At 39.0% G+C, this 19,614-nt stretch overlaps 1 protein-coding gene across 1 annotated transcript; it reads right to left on the bottom strand.

The window, feature by feature from the left end:
* Positions 1 to 8,082: 8,082 nt before the first annotated feature.
* On the bottom strand, positions 8,083 to 18,146 carry parm1 (prostate androgen-regulated mucin-like protein 1). Its single transcript, XM_062032070.1, has 4 exons — positions 18,042 to 18,146; positions 12,892 to 13,902; positions 12,585 to 12,660; positions 8,083 to 8,689 (listed from the first exon to the last, which is right to left on the bottom strand). The coding sequence occupies exons 1-4, from the start codon at positions 18,070 to 18,072 to the stop codon at positions 8,608 to 8,610; spliced, it is 1,200 nt and encodes a 399-aa protein (XP_061888054.1). The 5' UTR covers positions 18,073 to 18,146; the 3' UTR covers positions 8,083 to 8,607.
* Positions 18,147 to 19,614: the final 1,468 nt, after the last annotated feature.

Genomic DNA, 19,614 nt, shown 5'->3' with positions numbered 1-19,614 from the left:
ACAAGCACACACACACACACACACACACACGCACACACATTCTTGAGAAATTACCTTCTTGAGACCTCTGAAAAATGCCTACCTCTTTAGGACTGCCCTTTCTAGATTTATAAATAATTGTATTTACAACATTAATATTATATACTGTACATACTATGCAAATATAAAAAAGCTTGTTGTGAAAAATGAGTTGGAATTTCACAAGAAAAAGGTCACAATGTCACAAGAAAAACTTAAAATTTTGGCAGTATTATAGTAAAAGTTGTAATTTTACTCAACTTACGTCAAAATTTTACAAGAAAAATTTAACATTTGTGCGATATTATGAAACAACTTAGAATTTTACTCGACAAAAGTCACAATTTTATAAGAAAACTTTAAAATTTTGGCAATATTATAATAATAATCAGAATTTTTACTTGGCAAAGTTATGACACAAGTCATAATTTCACATTATGACAAAAGTCATAATTTTACTCAAAAAATGTCACTATTTTACAAGCACAACAAAAAAAATGGGCAATATTGTGATAAAAGTCAGAATTTTATATGACAAATGTCACCATTTTGCATTAAATAGTAATACATTTGCATAAAAAAGTAATAATTTTACATACAAAAGAAATAATTTTACGAGAAAATATTGCAATATTACAGAAACAGAAATAATATGAGAAATGGTTCCCAATTTCATAAGAGAAAGGTTGACACATTGGGAGAAAAACACTGCTTTTAGTTCTTTTTTTGGTTTGTAATTGTTTTTTAGTTATTTGTTTGTAATTATTTATTTCAAATTATTACAGTATGTCTCTATATACATACCATATTTATTTATTAAATTTTGGCCAAATGGGGCGCATTTCAATTTCTTAAACACACTTGTTATTACATATGTTGGCCAGAGGGGGAGTACTTAAAATTTCTACACACACTTGTTATTTCATATGTTGACCAGAGGGGGAGCACTTTTAAAAGCGACACAGAGTCAATTTGAAAAATCCCTCCTTTTTGGGACCACCCTAATTTTGATAGATTTCACCACCAGGGGTGCAAATGAGACATTCTCTATTAGATGCAATGGTTTTCCGTATTGGGACCATGATTTATGTCCTGACTTGTTCAAAGGTCCTCATATTTACGGTACTGTTCCTTGTTAATGTCTCAATAAGGTAGTAATACAAGAACACATACACACACACACACACACACACACACACACACACACACACACACACACACACACACACACACACACACACACACACACACACACACACACACACACACACACACACACACACACACACACTCTATGTTTATCTCACGACAATAAACCACTTCCTCTTCCTCTCTTTTCCCAACATATGACACTTCCTGTCACAAGTGTTGCTTAAGAATCAGTACAATCATTGAGAACTTGTCACATACACAACTACAGTAAATCAGAATGTATTTTTGCCTCATTCCTGCACAATCCTGCATGTGACTGAAGCCTTAAGAAGTGGGAGTGGGCTCAAACAACAACAAGGTTGCATCTGTGAGCATATAATACTGTATTATCTCATTCTTGGGTTTTTGTCTGTTCGGGACTTACCAGGTCTTCACATTGACAAAACGCCTTAATAAAGGTTTTGTGCTTGCACTTAAATATTCAATTCACACTGATTGTGTTGTGTTACCTATTTTAGTACTGTTTTATATTGTCGAGGTTTGTTGGTTGGGTAGTTAAACAACATATTTTAGCTAGCTAGCTACTGTCTACCATTTATTTTTGCCGTTTTCAAAGCACACAGCACGTCCTATAGTTTTGTTCTTAGCTATGTTTTTAGATTGTGTCAAGATTTTTTGTGCTATTGCCATGATTAAGATCGAAAACAATAATTCCCCACTCCAGAAATCCCGTGGCGATGGTTTCATCGTAGAGCTGGGCAAATATTTTGACTCCGGGGCCACATTGAGAGAAAAAAAAGTGTCTGGGGGGGCCAATGTGTATGTGTCTATAAATTATATATACACATTTAGCAGTATGTGTGTTTGGGTCCCTTTTTTTCCGGAACACTAATACTAAATGTCCCAACGTCCGAAGCAATTCTAAAAACGTTATGACAGACCACCTTAAAAAAACGGAATGGAATCAGTTTTTGACTGAATGAGACACCCAAAATGTACATGAAAATAAAGAAAGTGGGAATTTAAAATATTAACTATGAACAATAAAACACTGAATATTAACAAAATATGAACGTCGCTCCTCTTTTACTTCTCAGACCAGCTCTTCGATAGTTGTGTATCTTTTACAATCAAGCAAAGCACAACAAAAATGTAACAAACAGCAAAAATATGAATGCAAAGTGTAATAAACACATACAATATGATTTATAATCACTTTTATTCAGAAATGTGTTGTAAAAATTTGCTTTCGCATCTCTTCCTGACACATACGTTTCGGGCTGGCCGCTCTGAAAACAAATCTCTTTGTTCCTGTAGCTGCTGTGATGTAGATTACCGTAATAACCCAAAAGCGCAGATTTCAACCATTGAATTAATTTCTATAGTTCAAGACTTACGGTCATTTAAAAACAGCTCTGCACACCATAATGGCGGCGACAGTTTTCATGTTAAAGGTCTAAAAAAATGATGTAGAACGTCCAGCGGGCCGGATTGAAAATCTTAATGGGCCGCATTTGGCCCGTGGGCCGTATTTTGCCCAGGTCTGGTTTATGGGATACATTCCAGATAAAGCAGAATTAAATAAACAGGTAAAATATGTTTAACTTTCACAAAATTGTTACTGTACACAATCATATTATTTCCCCATGAATGAATGCGTTTAAGCACAAAAAATGCATTAAATTACATTTTAGTTTGATTAAAAAACAGTTTTCGTATTAATCAAAATGTAAATGTTTTTATTTATTCGGCCTGTGCTTAGACATTTTCAGGTTAGCTATTAGTTATGGGCCTGCTGCAATGCAAGCAGCCCATACTTTTATTCCTCATTCTTCAACTTTTGTTATTATAGTTCCGCACGTTTCTCTTACGATTAATACGAGACAGATCGGCCAACGAACCCCCTCATATGTTATACCATCGGAAAGTTTCAGGTTCAAACACTGATGACATATATTAATCAGACAAGAAGCAAGGAACCATGCAGAGACAGAGTTCAATTTAGCTCATGAGGAGAACGCATGGAGCTGCACACTTAGTCAGTCTCGCCCTACGCTCTAAGGTTCAGCTCCCGCGTCCCTCCATTTATTCAGGAGTTCCACAGTCAACATCACTGAAGCCGCCTCTAAAAGGAGTGGTCACACATATTATGCAAAGCTGGTCCAGTACGCACAATACGTGACGGAATGTGCTGGGGGCCTTGTGATTTCGCCTTGTCTCTGCTTCATCTGCGTGCTGTCGTCTTATGTGCGTTGAGGTCCTTGTGGTCTCTGCTTCGTCTGCGTGCTGTCTGCTTATCTTCGTTGAGGTCCTTGAAGTCCTTGGCTTTAAACAAAGATAAGTCCTCCCTTTAAACAAAGATAACATCTGCGGCTGAGGCCACCCCTTTAGACAAGAAGTTTCGTCCTTGCACAGATACAAAAGTCTAACTTGAGCACAATAGCTAATAACTATAGCAACGGACTTTAAGCATACTAAAGTTGTGTGATAATATATATACATGATTATTCTAACAGAAAGGTCTCACTAGCGCTTACGGCGGTACTTTAAGTTGGCAACATTTCGTGCTACCATGGTGACGCTATTCACGAATTATTTAAAAAATGGGTCAATTTAATGGGTACATACCCTTTTAATGAGACAATCGCCAAAAATACAAGATTAATACCTGTTGTAGTTCAGCCATAATTTCACGTAGCTCGGTGCTTAAAGTCTCATTTTGTTCACACACTTGTCTACTTTCGACACAAGCTAACTGATAGCATGCTAACATTAGTTTGCTTGAGCTAAATTTGCTTCCGTTTACCCCAGAGTCAAATAACTTGGTACGTGACACTTATTAACTGTTAGCATGCAAACGTTAGCATGCTAGTAAGCTAATATTAGCATGCTAACTTTTTTTTGCTGTTTTTTCACTTATTTCTCTACTTCCGCAGCCATACACCTTACAGCCGTGTTACTTGATATGTGAGACCTGTTAACTGTTAGCATGCAATCTGACCCTTCGAGAAAAGTAATTGGTATAGAATATACAAAATGGTCATTTGGTAGGTTAATATGATGGCAAGTGAGACAATTGGCATTTGAGAATAGCTAAACATAATGTTTAACCCATAAAATAAGACTTTAATAAATGTTGCAGTAGTTAAAACTGTCGATTTAAGAGTAAATATGGCCCCTTTTTTGGACTACTGTTTATCTGCGGAGCTAAAGGTAGAAACAAACTGGGTTCTGTTCCTTTCAAACACAAACTTAAGGACTTCTTAATGAGATGTCAGACATGTTACCATCTGCGATCTAATTGTATTGCGTTTTCTACACTGTTTTATTGTTTGTGACTGTTTTGAACGGTAGCTGCGGAAGCTAACTCTACAATTAGCTACAATAGACTCAATAACTCCACGGTGACGTTTTGGTGAACTTACTGAGGAATTTGTGAAACTGAAACAATACAAGAAGAATGCCATTGTAAGGTAATAATACGAACACAGATACTCATGAACGTGTTAGCATATTAGCTCACGCTAACGACGCCAGCTTGATTACATTACGATAGCACGTACATGTACGCATGGAAACACTCCCACAGACATCACACATGGGAGCCTATCTCAACTGCAATTGTTTTAGTTATATATATATTACTCTTCTATCTTGCCTATGGTGAGGGTGGTCACATTTTTCCCGCTCCCTTCTTCTCCCTGCTTGCTCTCTTTGTTTTGTCTTGTCTGAACTTTTTTGAAGCCTCTTTTTTGTGCTGTCCTCCAAATTTAAACATCAGACATGGAAATTATCAGCTGGACTCTCGACGCAATTGACAAAATCTTTTCGACGAGGAAAAGAGGTTCGGGGGAGCCTGGCTGCCCCGATGGAACCATTGCTGCGGGGTACGTGAGAGATTCCTGGGATAAATGGAGAATCATGTGCCTCTCAGTCCTTTCCATCGAGGACGTGGAAGACATCTACCTATTTGGAACCGTGATCGCGGGGCACTTGCTGATTGGGCTGGGCCTTGCTCTGGTGTATCGTCAAATTCGTAAGACCATGGCAGCCACTCAAGGAGCCCAAAGGCTGTTCGTCGCAATGGAAGGTTTGGGCCGGGCTGTGGGATCACAGACTGTGGCGATTTCTGAACTGAATCGCAAGATGGATCAAATCATGGAGAAGCTTGCTGAAAAGGAAAAAATTAATATGAGAGCAGCCAGCATGGACGAATAGAACAGACAAGTCATTGTAATGTCTGCTCGCGGAAAACAAACATCCTAATCTACGATTTGACTCCCTCGAATGGCCTTGACGCTGTGAACAACAGGAACAGGCTGTTCTGAAAACACCCCCGAGGACACCTCAATGATGGACGCTTTTGACCTCCCTCCCTCCTTAACGACACCTTGAGTCGAACTTTTGCTCGCATGCAGAACGGCCCTAGCCTATGAACATTACATCATCACACCCAAGACAATGGGCACATACACACACACACACACCCTCCCAAACCCCACGCCTTCACCACCTCGGGGTGATGGACGGCTGGCAGGGCTTCATAGCAGCAGTCAACCTCCAGGGCCCCAACTCCCCGCCCCTGTGTTGCGAGTTGTCGTGATTAAATGTAACATGTTTATGTGTGCATTGCATGGAGGTTTTTTTCCCACTCCAGACTAGGCCCGCTTAGGAGCCCAGTCTAGATTGTATTTTTTTACTCATCTTCTTCCCCAGCGTTTTACCTTTTTCTTATCTTTTACGGGGCGCCTTTGGCGACCCATCAGCGTTCCTGTTCTGTGACCCTGCACACTGTTTGTTTGTCTAATCTTGAACGGATTTGTGTTGAAAACATAGTTCCGTTGTACTTGTGCAATGACAATAAAGTCCTATCCTATCCTATCATATATTGTAAAACTTACAAATGCTACTTGAAGTGATGAATGAAGAATCCATACCAGTCGAAACGCTACGCACGGCTGGAAGACTAACACGCAAAAATGTTCCATGGCAGAGATCACGCTGATATTTAGCGCCCAGGTTTTCTCGTGCAGTACCGACTTCCTTGTTCATTTATGGAATCCGGTTAACTTCCTGTGTTTTCACTTTGTCGAAGCGCATTTTTACTGCAGTCTGATAAATATTACATTTTACTGGCAAACAAAAAATGTTCTGAGAAAGTAATAAGTCACAGGTTTGTGTATCATTAGTGGGCTCTTTAACTGTCCTGTTAACTCTGTTTGTCATTTGAGAGAACTCTTGTACTCTACACTGTGTACAGCTGACTGCAACACATCATGTGCAACATTAAATCCAAAAAGACAATCCCATGGTGTTCCAGTTGTATCCCAGTTCACTGTACAAAACATCGTATTTTAACTACATTTCACTAGGGCTGTGAATCTTTCGTCACGATTCGATTCGAGTAATGATTGCATCCAGAATTCTTGATTGAAAACGATTCTCGATTTAAAATCTATACTTTTTTAATAACATTGGATGCCAGTTCTATGGTGAAGGGTTGTCAAACTCCTTTTAATTGAGGGCCACATTGTAGTTATGACTGCCCACAGTAACAAAGAATGATGTATGAATTTTCTTATGCATTTGATTACTATACCTGTATATATTTTTTACGTACACTGTAAAAAAATGTATACATTTTTTACAGTAAAATACTAGCAACTCAACCACTAGAATTTTACTATACAATGTACAGTGTTTTTTGCAACATATTACAGTAAATGGAAAAACTTTACCATTGTTTTTATTTTATTCTGACAACTGAGATGCCAATTTTTTACCGTTTTACCATTAACAGTAAAAAATAGTGTCAGAATAATTGTATCTACACTACCATTCAAAAGTTTGGGGTCACCCAAACAATTTTGTGGAATAGCCTTCATTTCTAAGAACAAGAATAGACTGTCGAGTTTCAGATGAAAGTTCTCTTTTGGCCATTTTGAGCGTTTAATTGACCCCACAAATGTGATGCTCCAGAAACTCAATCATCTCAAAGGAAGGTCAGTTTTGTAGCTTCTGTAACGAGCTAAACTGTTTTCAGATGTGTGAACATGATTGCACAAGGGTTTTCTAATCATCAATTAGCCTTCTGAGCCAATGAGCAAACACATTGTACCATTAGAACACTGGAGTGATAGTTGCTGGAAATGGGCCGCTATACACCTATGTAGATATTGCACCAAAAACCAGGCATTTGCAGCTAGAATAGTCATTTACCACATTAGCAATGTATAGAGTGTATTTCTTTAAAGTTAAGACTAGTTTAAAGTTATCTTCATTGAAAAGTACAGTGCTTTTCGTTCAAAAATAAGGACATTTCAATGTGACCCCAAACTTTTGAACGGTAGTGTAAGGTATCACAAAACTTTGTGTTTCAATTCCCGAAGAGCTGTCTTTGATCTTACCAATCAAAAGGCTTGTAAAACTCCACTGTGTAGGATGGGAAGCGACATGAAGGTGTCCGTTTCTTTGATGTATTGTAATCCACTGGAAGATTTTGTCTTGACCCGAGATCTACAAAGCGGAGAGGAAGCAGGACCTGACCCCCCTCCAGGCACCTTTTCTTTGAACTGTTTTGTAACCAAAGGCGACGGCTGTTTACGACCCCCCTTCCTTTAGAAACAGCTGTTGCCATGTAATCAGGGAAAGTCCAAATCTTTCGTCAGAGCGTGGTGGAAGACTGTACAAAAAGTACAGCCCAGACGTTTCTCCTCAATGAGCTAAATTGAATTCTGTCTCTGTGTAATTCCTTGCTTCTGTTTAATAGATGTCATCAGTGTTTGAACCTGACAAATAGCAACCATAGATCTTACAGTAATAACACTGGCAGCTCAGTCGACACAATTTCCCGTAAAAAAAAACAGTGGTAGAGTTTTTTCAATTCACCATAGCCACATTTTTTAACCCAATGCGGCCCGAGGGTCAAAAAGTTTCGGGAACCCTGGTTTAGAAGTTGTTTTAGAGGGCTTTGAAGGTGCCACATCTTTAACATGTTTTTTTTAAATCATCTTTAAAATCCCCCACCAAAAAAGATATTTGTGTTCTTGTCTCTCATAATGATTGTGAACGATGGGGAAAATTCCAAAAAAAGTGCAGTTGCCCTTTAATTATACACTCGAACACAACTCACACAAACTCTATCAGCCTACATATCAAAAGAAAAATAACGTCAAAGCATAGCACATAACACAAACTATAAATAAAACACTCGTTAATAGCGACTAAAATTGAACAGGACAATGTAGTACATTGTCATTGTCATTAAGGCCTCCTTCTAGGAGGCTGTTCAGTGCAATCAGACTCTCGGGTACGGGTATAGGTAGATATAATGACTAGCAAGAGATTTGCATCACACACATACAAGCACACTTAAAACACTCCTTCTGCAGTACTGAGAGGTCTTGGAAGTGGAAGTCACTTGTCAGGTCGGCGGGTTTAAGGGTCATACATGGGATTACTGAAGTTCCCAAAGCTGCTGTGGGCATTGTTGCTCTCCAGAGACCCGTAGGATGGTTGTCTGTAAGCACATTCAGAGGTGAAGGACATGTGTCAACAAAGCAATTTGCATTAGAACAATCTAATCAGGGGTGTCCAGATCTGAATGGACCAATATGCGATTGTCAGCAAAAAAACTAAAACAAGTATTGTATTATGTCGACTTGCATCTACAAAACCCAAAACCAGTGAAGTTGGCACGTTGTGTCATTCGTAAATAAAAACAGAATACAAAGATTTGCAAATCCTTTTCAACTTATATTCAATTGAATAGACTGCAAAGACAAAACACTTAATGTTCAGACTAAGAAACTTATTTTTTTTGCAAACAATCATTAACTTAGAATTTAATGGCAGCGACAGATTGCAAAAAAGTCGGCACAGAGGCATTTTTACCACTGTGTTACATGGCCTTTCCTTTTAACAACACTCAGTAAACCTGTATGTACCTTTCAGCATTAATGGTGCCTTCACAGATGTGTAAGTTACCCATGCCTTGGGCACTAATACACCCCCATACCATCACAGATGCTGGCTTTTGAACTTTGCGCCTACAACAATCCGGATGGTTCTTTTCCTCTTTGTTGCGGAGAACACGACGTCCACAGTTTCCAAAAACAATGTGAAATGTGGACCCGTCAGACCACAGAACACTTTTCCGTTTGTATCAGTCCATCTTGGATGAGCTCGGGCCCAACGAAGCCAGCTGCGTTTCTGGGTGTTGTTGATAAATGGCTTTGGCTTTGCATAGTAGAGTTTTAACTTGAACTTACAGATGTAGCGACAAACTGAAGTTACTAACAGTGGATTTCTGAAGTGTTCCTGAGCCCATGTGGTGATATCCTTTACACACTGATGTCAGTTTTTGACGCAGTACCGCCTGAGGGATCGAAAGTCCATAATATCATCTCTTATGTGCAGTGATTTCTCCAGATTCTCTGAACCTTTTGATGATATTACAGACCTTAGAATTCCTAACTTCCTTGCAATAGCTCGTTGAGAAATGTTGTTCTTAAACTGTTGGACAATTTGCTCACGCATTTGTTCACATAGTGGTGACCATCGCATCATCCTTGTTTGTGAACTGAGCATTTCATGGAAGCTGCTTTTATACCCAATCATGGCACCCACCTGTTACCAATCAGCCTGTTCACCTGTGGGATGTTCCAAATAAGTGTTTGATGAGCATTCCTCAACTTTCTCAGTCTGTTTTGCCACTTGTGCTAGCTTTTTTGAAACATGTTGCAGGCATCAAATTCCAAATGAGCTAATATTTGCAAAACATAACAACGTTTACCAGTTCGAACTTAAGTATCTTGTCTTTGCAGTCTATTCAATTGAATATAGTTTGAAAGGATTTGCAAATCATTGTATTCTGTTTTTATTTACGATTTACACAACGTGCAAACTTCACTGGTTTTGGGTTTTGTATTATTGCAGTTCTGCAGCTTGGTCACATGTGCAAAGCTGGACAGCCAGTTAACAGCTCAATTTCCTCTAATAAGCAGACAATGTTGAAGTTTTCTTGTATTTTAGTCAAGTCATTTATAGAAGGTAAACCTGGTAGGCAATAGGCTACTGGGAGCGAGCAGCTACACAACAGCTGATTTGTAATAAGTGTCCTTAATTCAACAACATTGCAGTCTAAAACAAGGCATGTGTCAATTTTAAACATGCATCAAATAATTATAGTTGCATATTACTTACAGTACAGATTAGGGTTGTCTCGATACCAATATTTTGGTACCTGTACCAAAATGTATTTCGATACGTTTCGATACTTTTTCAATACTTTTCTAAATAAAGGGCACCACAAAAAATGGCATTATTGGCTTTATTTCAACAAAAAATCTTAGGGTACATTAAACATATGTTTATTATTGCAGTTAAGTCCTTAAATAAAATTGTGAACATACTAGACAACTTCTCTTTTAGTAGTAAGTTTGATCATATTACGCCTATACTGGCTCACTTGCACTGGCTTCCTGTGCACTTAAGATGCGACTTTAAGGTTTTACTACTTACGTATAAAATATTACACGGTTTAGCTCCAGCCTATCTCGCCGATTGTATTGTACCATATGTCCCGACAAGAAATCTGCGTTCAAAGAACTCCGGCTTATTAGTGATTCCCAGAGCCAAAAAAAAGTCTGCGGGCTATAGAGCGTTTTCTATTCGGGCTCCAGTACTCTGGAATGCCCTCCCGGTAACAGTTAGAGATGCTACCTCAGTAGAAGCATTTAAGTCCCATCTTAAAACTCATTTGTATAATCTAGCCTTTAAATAGACCCCCCCTTTTTTTTTTTTTTTTTTTTTTTTTAGACCAGTTGATCTGCCGTTTCTTTTCTTCTCTCCTCTTCTCCCCTGTCCCTTGCGAGGGGGAGTCGCATAGGTCCGGTGGCCATGGATGAAGTGCTGGCTGTCCAGAGCCGGGACCCCGGGTGGACCACTAGCCTGTGCATCGGTTGGGGACATCTCTGCGCTGCTGACCCGTCTCCGCTCGGGATGGTTTCCTGTTGGCCCCGCTGTGGACTGGACTCCCGCTGATGTGTTGGATCCACTGTGGACTGGACTTTCACAATGTTATGTCAGACCCACTCGACATCCGTTGCTTTCGGTCTCCCCTAGAGGGGGGGGGTTACCCACATATGCGGTCCTCTCCAAGGTTTCTCATAGTCATTCACCGACGTCCCACTGGGGTGAGTTTTTCCTTGCCCGTATGTGGGCTCTGTACCGAGGATGTCGTTGTGGCTTGTACAGCCCTTTGAGACACTTGTGATTTAGGGCTATATAAATAAACATTGATTGATTGATTGATTGAAGTATGCAAACAAAGGCTCCTAATTTGTTTGCTGATGTATGCAGTAACATATTGTGTAATTCCCCTTTCTATTATTTTGTCAAAATTATTAAGGACAAGCTGTACAAATGTATTATTAATCTACTTGTTCATTTACTGTTAATATCTGGTTATTTTCCGTTTCAACATGTTCTATCTACACTTCTGTTAAAATGTAATAATCACTTATTCTTCTGTTGTTTGATACTTAACATTAGTTTTGGATGATCCGATACCAAGTAGTTACAGGATCATACATTGGTCATAATTTAATTCTCCTGTGTCCAGGGACGTATTTCCTGAATTTATGAATATGGTATGAATAAAAGATTTTGTGAGGTTAAAAAATATTGATTTAATCATAGTAGTATTGACTAGATACGCTCTTGTACTTGGTATCATTACAGTGGATGTCAGGTGTAGATCCACCCATGGCATTTGTTTACACTGTGACGCTGGTGAGCTATCGTATCCTCCTACGGTGTGTAGTGAAGCATGTTTAGCTATTCCTCGTCTTGCAGGGATGATATTTGTAAGAAACTTACTTTATTTGTTGCCATGCAGGCGAGGATTACCATTTTTTTTATTCATTAGTACCGCAATACTATACTAGTATCGGTATACCGTACAAGCCTAGTACAGATACAACGTCTCCAAGGCTAGGGCGTATTAGAAAGTATTCACTAACAAACGTGTATCATGACCTTGATTTAATTAATTAATTTGACCACTAGTTGTCATCAAAACAATTATTAAAACACTTTAACTTAAAGACTGCATGAGTCCATTCCAGTTAATATTAAATACGTTCATGTTTTTATTTTATTTGAGTCATTTCAATTGATTAAGCTTTTTCTAACATTCCACACGACAGAATAAAAAAAGTCTAAATGATTTGTGCTGATATATCGGATCAAAATCGGTATCGGCCAATACTCAAGGGCTCCGATATCTGTATAGTATTGAGACACCCCTAGTTCTGTTGTTAGTTTGTACTGTGATTACTGCAAACAACGGATATAGTGTGTGAACTATACCATAAGGACTGTGGTAAAAGAAATATTTACAGTGTGCCTACCGGTACTTGTAGTATAGACCGCCAAACACCAGAATGGCCAATATTGCGATCATGCATAGAATGGCTGCAATACTTCCTGGAAAGGGGAAATGAAGGCAAATCATTTGTATTGATGGATGGCTAATGATGTTTAAAGCCCTAAAAATAAGAACTACTCATTGATTTGTCAAGCTTTACCTCTACGATTAAACACAAAGTTACATTTGAAAAGAAAAACGTTACTGTAAGTGATTTTCTTTGGGGGGCAACCACTGTCTTCAATGTCTATTTGCAGCAAGATAAAAACAAAGACAATTTTGGTACACACCTGAGCTCAGACCCTTGTACTTGAGACCCTCCTGTAGTGCACCGCCGCTGGTAGTGGTACTAGGTAGGGGTCTGTTGGTGGCAATTGTTGATAAAGCAGTAATGTTGGGTGTGGAAATAGTGATTGTGACAGTGGTGTCTGTTTGGGAAGGGGTGTCGATTGTGAATGTGACAGTGTGGTCGGTTTGGGAAGTGGCCGTGGTCTCCATATTAGATCCAGTGGTGGTTTCAGTTTGCAAAGCTGGGGTTGTGTCCGTTTTGTCGATTGTGGATCCAGTGGTGGTGTCAGTTTGCAAAGCTTGGGTTGTGTCCGTTTTGTCGATTTTAGAACCAGTGGTGGTTTCAGTTTGCGAAGCTTGGGTTGTGTCCGTTTTGTCGATTTTAGAACCAGTGGTGGTTTCAGTTTGCGAAGCTTGGGTTGTGTCCGTTTTGTCGATTTTAGAACCAGTGCTGGTTTCAGTTTGCAAAGCTTGGGTTGTGTCCGTTTTGTCGATTTTAGAACCAGTGGTGGTTTCAGTTTGCGAAGCTTGGGTTGTGTCCGTTTTGTCGATTGTGGATCCAGTGGTGGTGTCAGTTTGGGAAGCAGGGGTTGTGTCAGACAAGGAAGAGTTGTCGATTGTGAATGCGACTGCGTTGCCAGTGGTCTCGATTTCAGATCCGGTTGTGGTATCCATTTGGGAAGAAGACGTTGCGTTAGAAGCGACAGTGGGGATGATCTTAGATCCAGTGTTAATGTCCCTTTGGTAAACAGGGGTAGTGTCAGATGAGGAAGGGGTGTCAATTTTTAATTTGACACTGTGGTCAGTTTGGGTAGTGGCATTGGTCTCGATCTCAGATCCAGCAATGGTGTCAATTCGGGAAGCAGACGGGTGATGAGGGATGGTTTTGAAACTGGTGGCTGTGTCAGAAGCCACGATTGGATAAGCGGTGGCCGTGCCATAATTGGCTCCGGTTTGGATTTCAGTGCTATTGGTGGGGCCTGTTTGGGAAGTTACATGAAACAACAGCAGACCTGCAATCAAGGAAAAGGAAAGCTCAAGTCATTTCAATATGTATTTAACAATAATTAATAAAGGTAGATTTTATGAAATGCTCTGATACCAATATGATAATCTAATCTTTGTTCACACAGAAGATGAAATAACAGTTTAAAAATAGTTACAGTACAAGTAGTATGATGAAAAGTAGTTTTTGTTAAAGTAGTAAGTCCATAATTCCAAGTCCTCAAGTAAAAAAATTGTTTTTTACTGCAAATCAACAACTGTAGATTGTTCGGTGTATTACTGTAAATGCCAAAACGGCACCACAGTTTATTACAGTAAAAAAAAAAAAAGTACAGTTTTTTTCATTTAGAGAAAAATGCTGTAAAAACCACAGTCAATTTCACAATTTTACCATGAAATGTATTGCTACTTTTACATTGCACAGTTTGATTGATAACTTGCTTTGAAATCGTTATTGTTAGTATTTATATCGATTTAAAAAATGGTTTGAATGTTTGATCATATATTTTTGCATAATTAGACAATATTTAAGTTAACATAATTAGCGATTACATGGAGCACATTTTTTTTTCTCCCAAAATAGAAATCAATCAATCAATCAATCAATCAATCAAAGTTTATTTATATAGCCCTAAATCACAAGTGTCTCAAAATAATACATTTAGTAAGAAAAGTTACAGTAATTTATTTATACATATAATTTCCAGTAAAATTCTGGCAACTGAGCTGCCCTTTTTTTTTTTTTTTTTTACCATAAAAACACCAGTACACGAGGTTTGTTCTCCCAGGATGCAAACTGACTATTCCGGACAAGGCGTGCAGGTAAAAACATGATTTAATCCTCAAAACTCAAAAAGGTAAAAAAACGGAAAACAAGACGAAAGCACAACGCGCTGATCGCACTTGGAGTTAAAGTAAATACTTAGCATAGACCAGGGGTCGGCAACCCAAAATGTCGAAAGAGCCATATTGGACCAAAAATACAAAAACAAATGTCTGGAGCCGCAAAAAAATAAAAGCTATATTACATACAGACAGTGTGTCGTGAGATATACATTTAATTAAGAGGACTTAAAGTAAACTAAATAACCTCAAATATAGCTACGAATGAGGCATAATCATGCAATATGTACATATAGCTAGCCTAAATAGCATGTTAGCATCGATTAGCTTGCAGTCATGCAGTGACCAAATATGTCTGATTAGCACTCCACACAAGTCAATAACATCAACAAAACTCACCTTTGTGCACTCATGCACAACGTTAAAAGTGTGGTGGACAAAATGAGACAGAAAAAGAAGTGGCATAAAACACGTCCTAGAAAGTCGGAGAAAGTAATACATGTAAACAAACTATACGGTGAGTTCAAGGACCGCCAAAATTAGTAGGACAAAACGGCGCTCGCCAAATACTCGAATCGGTGAAGCATGTTTAATATAAACAGTGTGCTTTATAACAATTAGGGAGGTTTGTGTCATGTTTGTCCTCCTACAGAAACCATACTAAAACAAAAAAATAGATTTTTTTCCCCTCATCTTTTTACATTCTTCATACATTTTTGAAAAATCTCCAGAGAGCCACTAGGGCGGCGCTAAAGAGCCGCATGCGGCTCTAGAGCCGCGGGTTGCCGACGCCCGGCATAGACTATGGACATAGAGGACTTATGAAACTGTGGCCTGAAATAAACACGACTTACGTAGTCCAGGCATGACACAAACAATGACGCCAGGACGACTGACTGGCAAAGGCAGGCTTAAATAATGTCTCTAGATTGGAAACAGGTGCGCGTCCCGAACACCAGAGGCAGGTGAAAATCATAAGTCGCCATGGTAACTAAAACAAAAAAGGGTGCACAAAAACAGGAACTATGGGGTCTAAAAATAACAGAACATAACAAAAACATGATCCAGACCACGGATCATGACACAACTTACCATATTTTTTCACATTTTAGTTAAAAAAAACAACAAAAACTAATAAAATGCATCAAAAAATTGTGTAATAATAGTTAACTGTTCCTCTGGGGCCAAACATAACTGCGACGTGGCCCTCAGTGAAAACGACTTTGAGACCCCTGTCTTAAACCGCAAATGGTAACATAAGCCAGCTGGTAATGTTTTAGTTAGATATTTTGTTTTGAAAACATTTTTACTTTGAGCAAGTTGCAAACAGGCCCTTTGTGCAAGTTCCACTGGAGTCCAAAAAGCTGTTACAATTAATAATGTAATGATTTATTGATACAAGTAGAGATGTCCGATAATATCGGACTGCCGATATTATCGGCCGATAAATGCTTTAAAATGTAATATCGTAAATTATCGGTATCGGTTTCAAAAAGTAAAATTTATGACTTTTTAAAACGCCGCTGTATGGAGTGGTACACGGACGTAGGGAGAAGTACAGAGCAGTTGCCTCTCCCAGTCATACTTGCCAACCCTCCCGATTTTCCCGGGAGACTCCCGAATTTCAGCGCCCCTCCCGAAAATCTCCCGGGGCAACCATTCTCCCGAATTTCTCCCGATTTCCACCCAGACAACAATATTGGGGGCGTGCCTTAAAGGCACTGCCTTTGCGTGCCGGCCCAATCACATAATATCTACGGCTTTTCACACACACAAGTGAATGCAAAGCATACTTGGTCAACAGCCATACAGGTCACACTGAGGGTGATCGTATAAACAACTTTAACACTGTTACAAATATGCGCCACACTGTGAACCCACACCAAACAAGAATGACAAACACATTTCGGGAGAACATCCGCACCGTAACACAACATAAACACAACAGAACAAATACCCAGAACCCCTTGCAGCACTACCTCTTCCGGGACGCTACAATATTATATAATCATGTATATATATTATCACACAACTTTAGTATGCTTAAAGTCCGTTGCTATAGTTATTAGCTATTGTCCTGAAGTTAAACTTTTGTATCTGTGCAAGGACGGAACTTGTTATCTGCGGGGTGGCCTCAGCCGCAGATGTTATCTTTGTTTTAGCCCGCTAACAGCCAAGGACTTCAAGGACCTCAACGAAGATAAGACGACAGCACACAGACGAAGCAGAGACAACAAGGACCTCAACGCAGATAAGACGACAGCACGCAGACGAAGCGGAGACAAGGCGAAATCACAAGGCCCCCAGCACATTCCGTCACGTATTGTGCGCCCTGGACCTGCTTTGCATGATATATGTGACCACTCCTTTTAGAGGTGGCCTCAGTGATGTTGACTAGGGAACTCCTGAACAAATAGAGGGACGCGGGAGCTGTACCTTAGAGCGTAGGGCGAGACTGCGACTAAGTGTGCAGCTCCATGCGTTCTCCTCATGAGCTGAATTGAACTCTGTCTCTGCATGATTCCTTGCTTCTTGTCTGATTAATAAATGTCATCAGTGTTTGAACCTGACAAATATACACCCCCCGCTACCCCCTACCCCCCCTAACTCAACCCCACCCTCCCCCCCGACCCCGCCCACCTCAACCTCCTCATGCTCTCATGTCCCAAATTCCAAGCTGCTGTTTTGAGGCATGTTAAAAAAAAAAAAATGCACTTTGTGACTTCAATAATAAATATGGCAGTGCCATGTTGGCATTTTTTTCCATAACTTGAGTTGATTTATTTTGGAAAACCTTGTTACATTGTTTAATGCATCTAGCGGGGCATCACAACAAAATTAGGCATAATATTGTGTTAATTCCACGACTGTATATATCGGTATCGGTTGATATCGGAATCGGTAATCAAGAGTTGGACAATATCGGAATATCGTATATCGGCAAAAAAGCCATTATCGGACAATCCACGCTTGATATTTTGTATTTTTCTTGTTTAAAATAGCACGACATATTAGCGATATATTAGTAAAAACTTGGTTTATAGTGGAAGTATAAACAATATGATTTTTTAAAAGACATTTTATAGCCATTTCTCTAAGGTTGCTAAGCAGTTTTTCAAGGATGCAAGGTTCATTTATATCTCAAATAACTGCAGACATTGAGCGGGTCTCGAAGCACACGTCTTAGTTGTTCTCTGTGCCTCTGTAAGTTGCACCTTGAGCACACTATTGACACTGAACATTGTCATACACATTGAAAAGGGCTCGCAGCCTGACGATAAAGTGTGTTCAAAGATGTACTTACAAGTCGCAAGAGTTTGCAGGTGGGCCGTCATCACTGCTGCGCCGTCTTGTCGTGTGTGCAAAACTTTCCCACTGACTTTCAGTTTCCTGTGCACAGCTTGTACGGCAGTAGGTAACTGATTATAAAATGTAGGGGGCGAGGCCTGTTGATAGTAACTGGGTCAGTTTATGTATCAAAGACTTTCAAAATGACAGACTGCTGAATGGGAGAAGATTAAAGTGTCAATCTATACTGTTTATAAAAGAGGTTAGAATATATACAAATAAATTAACACATAAAACCAGTTGTTTGTGGATTGCAGGTGGTCATTAGATTATTGTATAGCACACTGGAAACTGTTTTTACACACACATTATATATTATAGAAATACTCATAGTAATAAAATCATAATCAAATTAACTTACAATATATACAGTCGTGGTCAAAAGTTTACATACACTTGCTGTCTTGAGTTTCTAATAATTTCTACAACTCTTTATTTTTTTGTGATAGAGTGATAGGAGCACATACTTGTTGGTCACAAACAACATTCATGAAGTTTGGTTCTTTTATGAATTTATTACGGGTCTACTGAACATGTGACCAAATCTGCTGGGTCAAAAGTATACATACAGCAATGTTAATGGTAACACGTTAGTATGGGGAACATATTCACTATTAATTAGTTGCTTAATAACATGCAAATTAAATCTTAATTAGTCATAATTAAATACTTATTAATGCCTTATTCTGGATGGCCTTATTATTCAACCAGTAAGCCATTGACTAAGAGTCTTATCTCAATAACCTCAAAATGATTGCTTATTAGTAACCCTAACCCTAATTCTAACCCTTATATTGCAGGGGTCGGCAACCCAAAATGTTGAAAGAGCCATATTGGACCAAAAATACAAAAACAAATCTGTCTGGAGCCGCAAAAAGTTAAAAGCCATATTACATACAGATAGTGTGTCATGAGATATGAATTGAATTAAGATAACTTAAAGGAAACTAAATCAGCTCAAATATACCTACAAATGAGGCATAATGTAGCAATATGTACATATAGATAGCCTAAATAGCATGTTAGCATCGATTAGCTTGCAGTCATGCAGTGACCAAATATGTCTGATTAGCACTCCACACAAGTCAATAACATCAACAAAACTCACCTTTGTGCATTCATGCACAACGTTAAAAGTTTGGTGGACAAAATGAGACAGAAAAAGAAGTGGCATAAAACACGTCCTAGGAAGTCGGAGAAAGTTATACATGTAAACAAACTACTGTGAGTTCAAGGACCGCCAAAATTAGTAGGACAAAACGATGCTCGCCCAATACTCGAATCAGTGTAGCATGTTTAATATAAACAGTGTGCTTTATAACAATTAGGGAGGTTTGTGTCATGTTTGTCCTCATACAGAAACCATATCAAAACAAAAAATATATTTTTTTCCCCTCATCTTTTTTAATTTTTCATACATTTATGAAAAAGCTCCAGAGAGCCACTAGGGCAGCGCTAAAGAGCCGCATGCGGCTCTAGAGCCGCGGGTTGCCGACCCCTGCCCTAGTGTCTAAATTAAGTCTTTGTTA

This window comes from Entelurus aequoreus, linkage group LG21 (assembly GCF_033978785.1).
Source record: "Entelurus aequoreus isolate RoL-2023_Sb linkage group LG21, RoL_Eaeq_v1.1, whole genome shotgun sequence".
Lineage (NCBI taxonomy): Eukaryota > Metazoa > Chordata > Actinopteri > Syngnathiformes > Syngnathidae > Entelurus > Entelurus aequoreus.
Note: the sequence above shows the minus strand (reverse complement) of the source record. Positions and strands in the feature narration are given on the sequence as shown.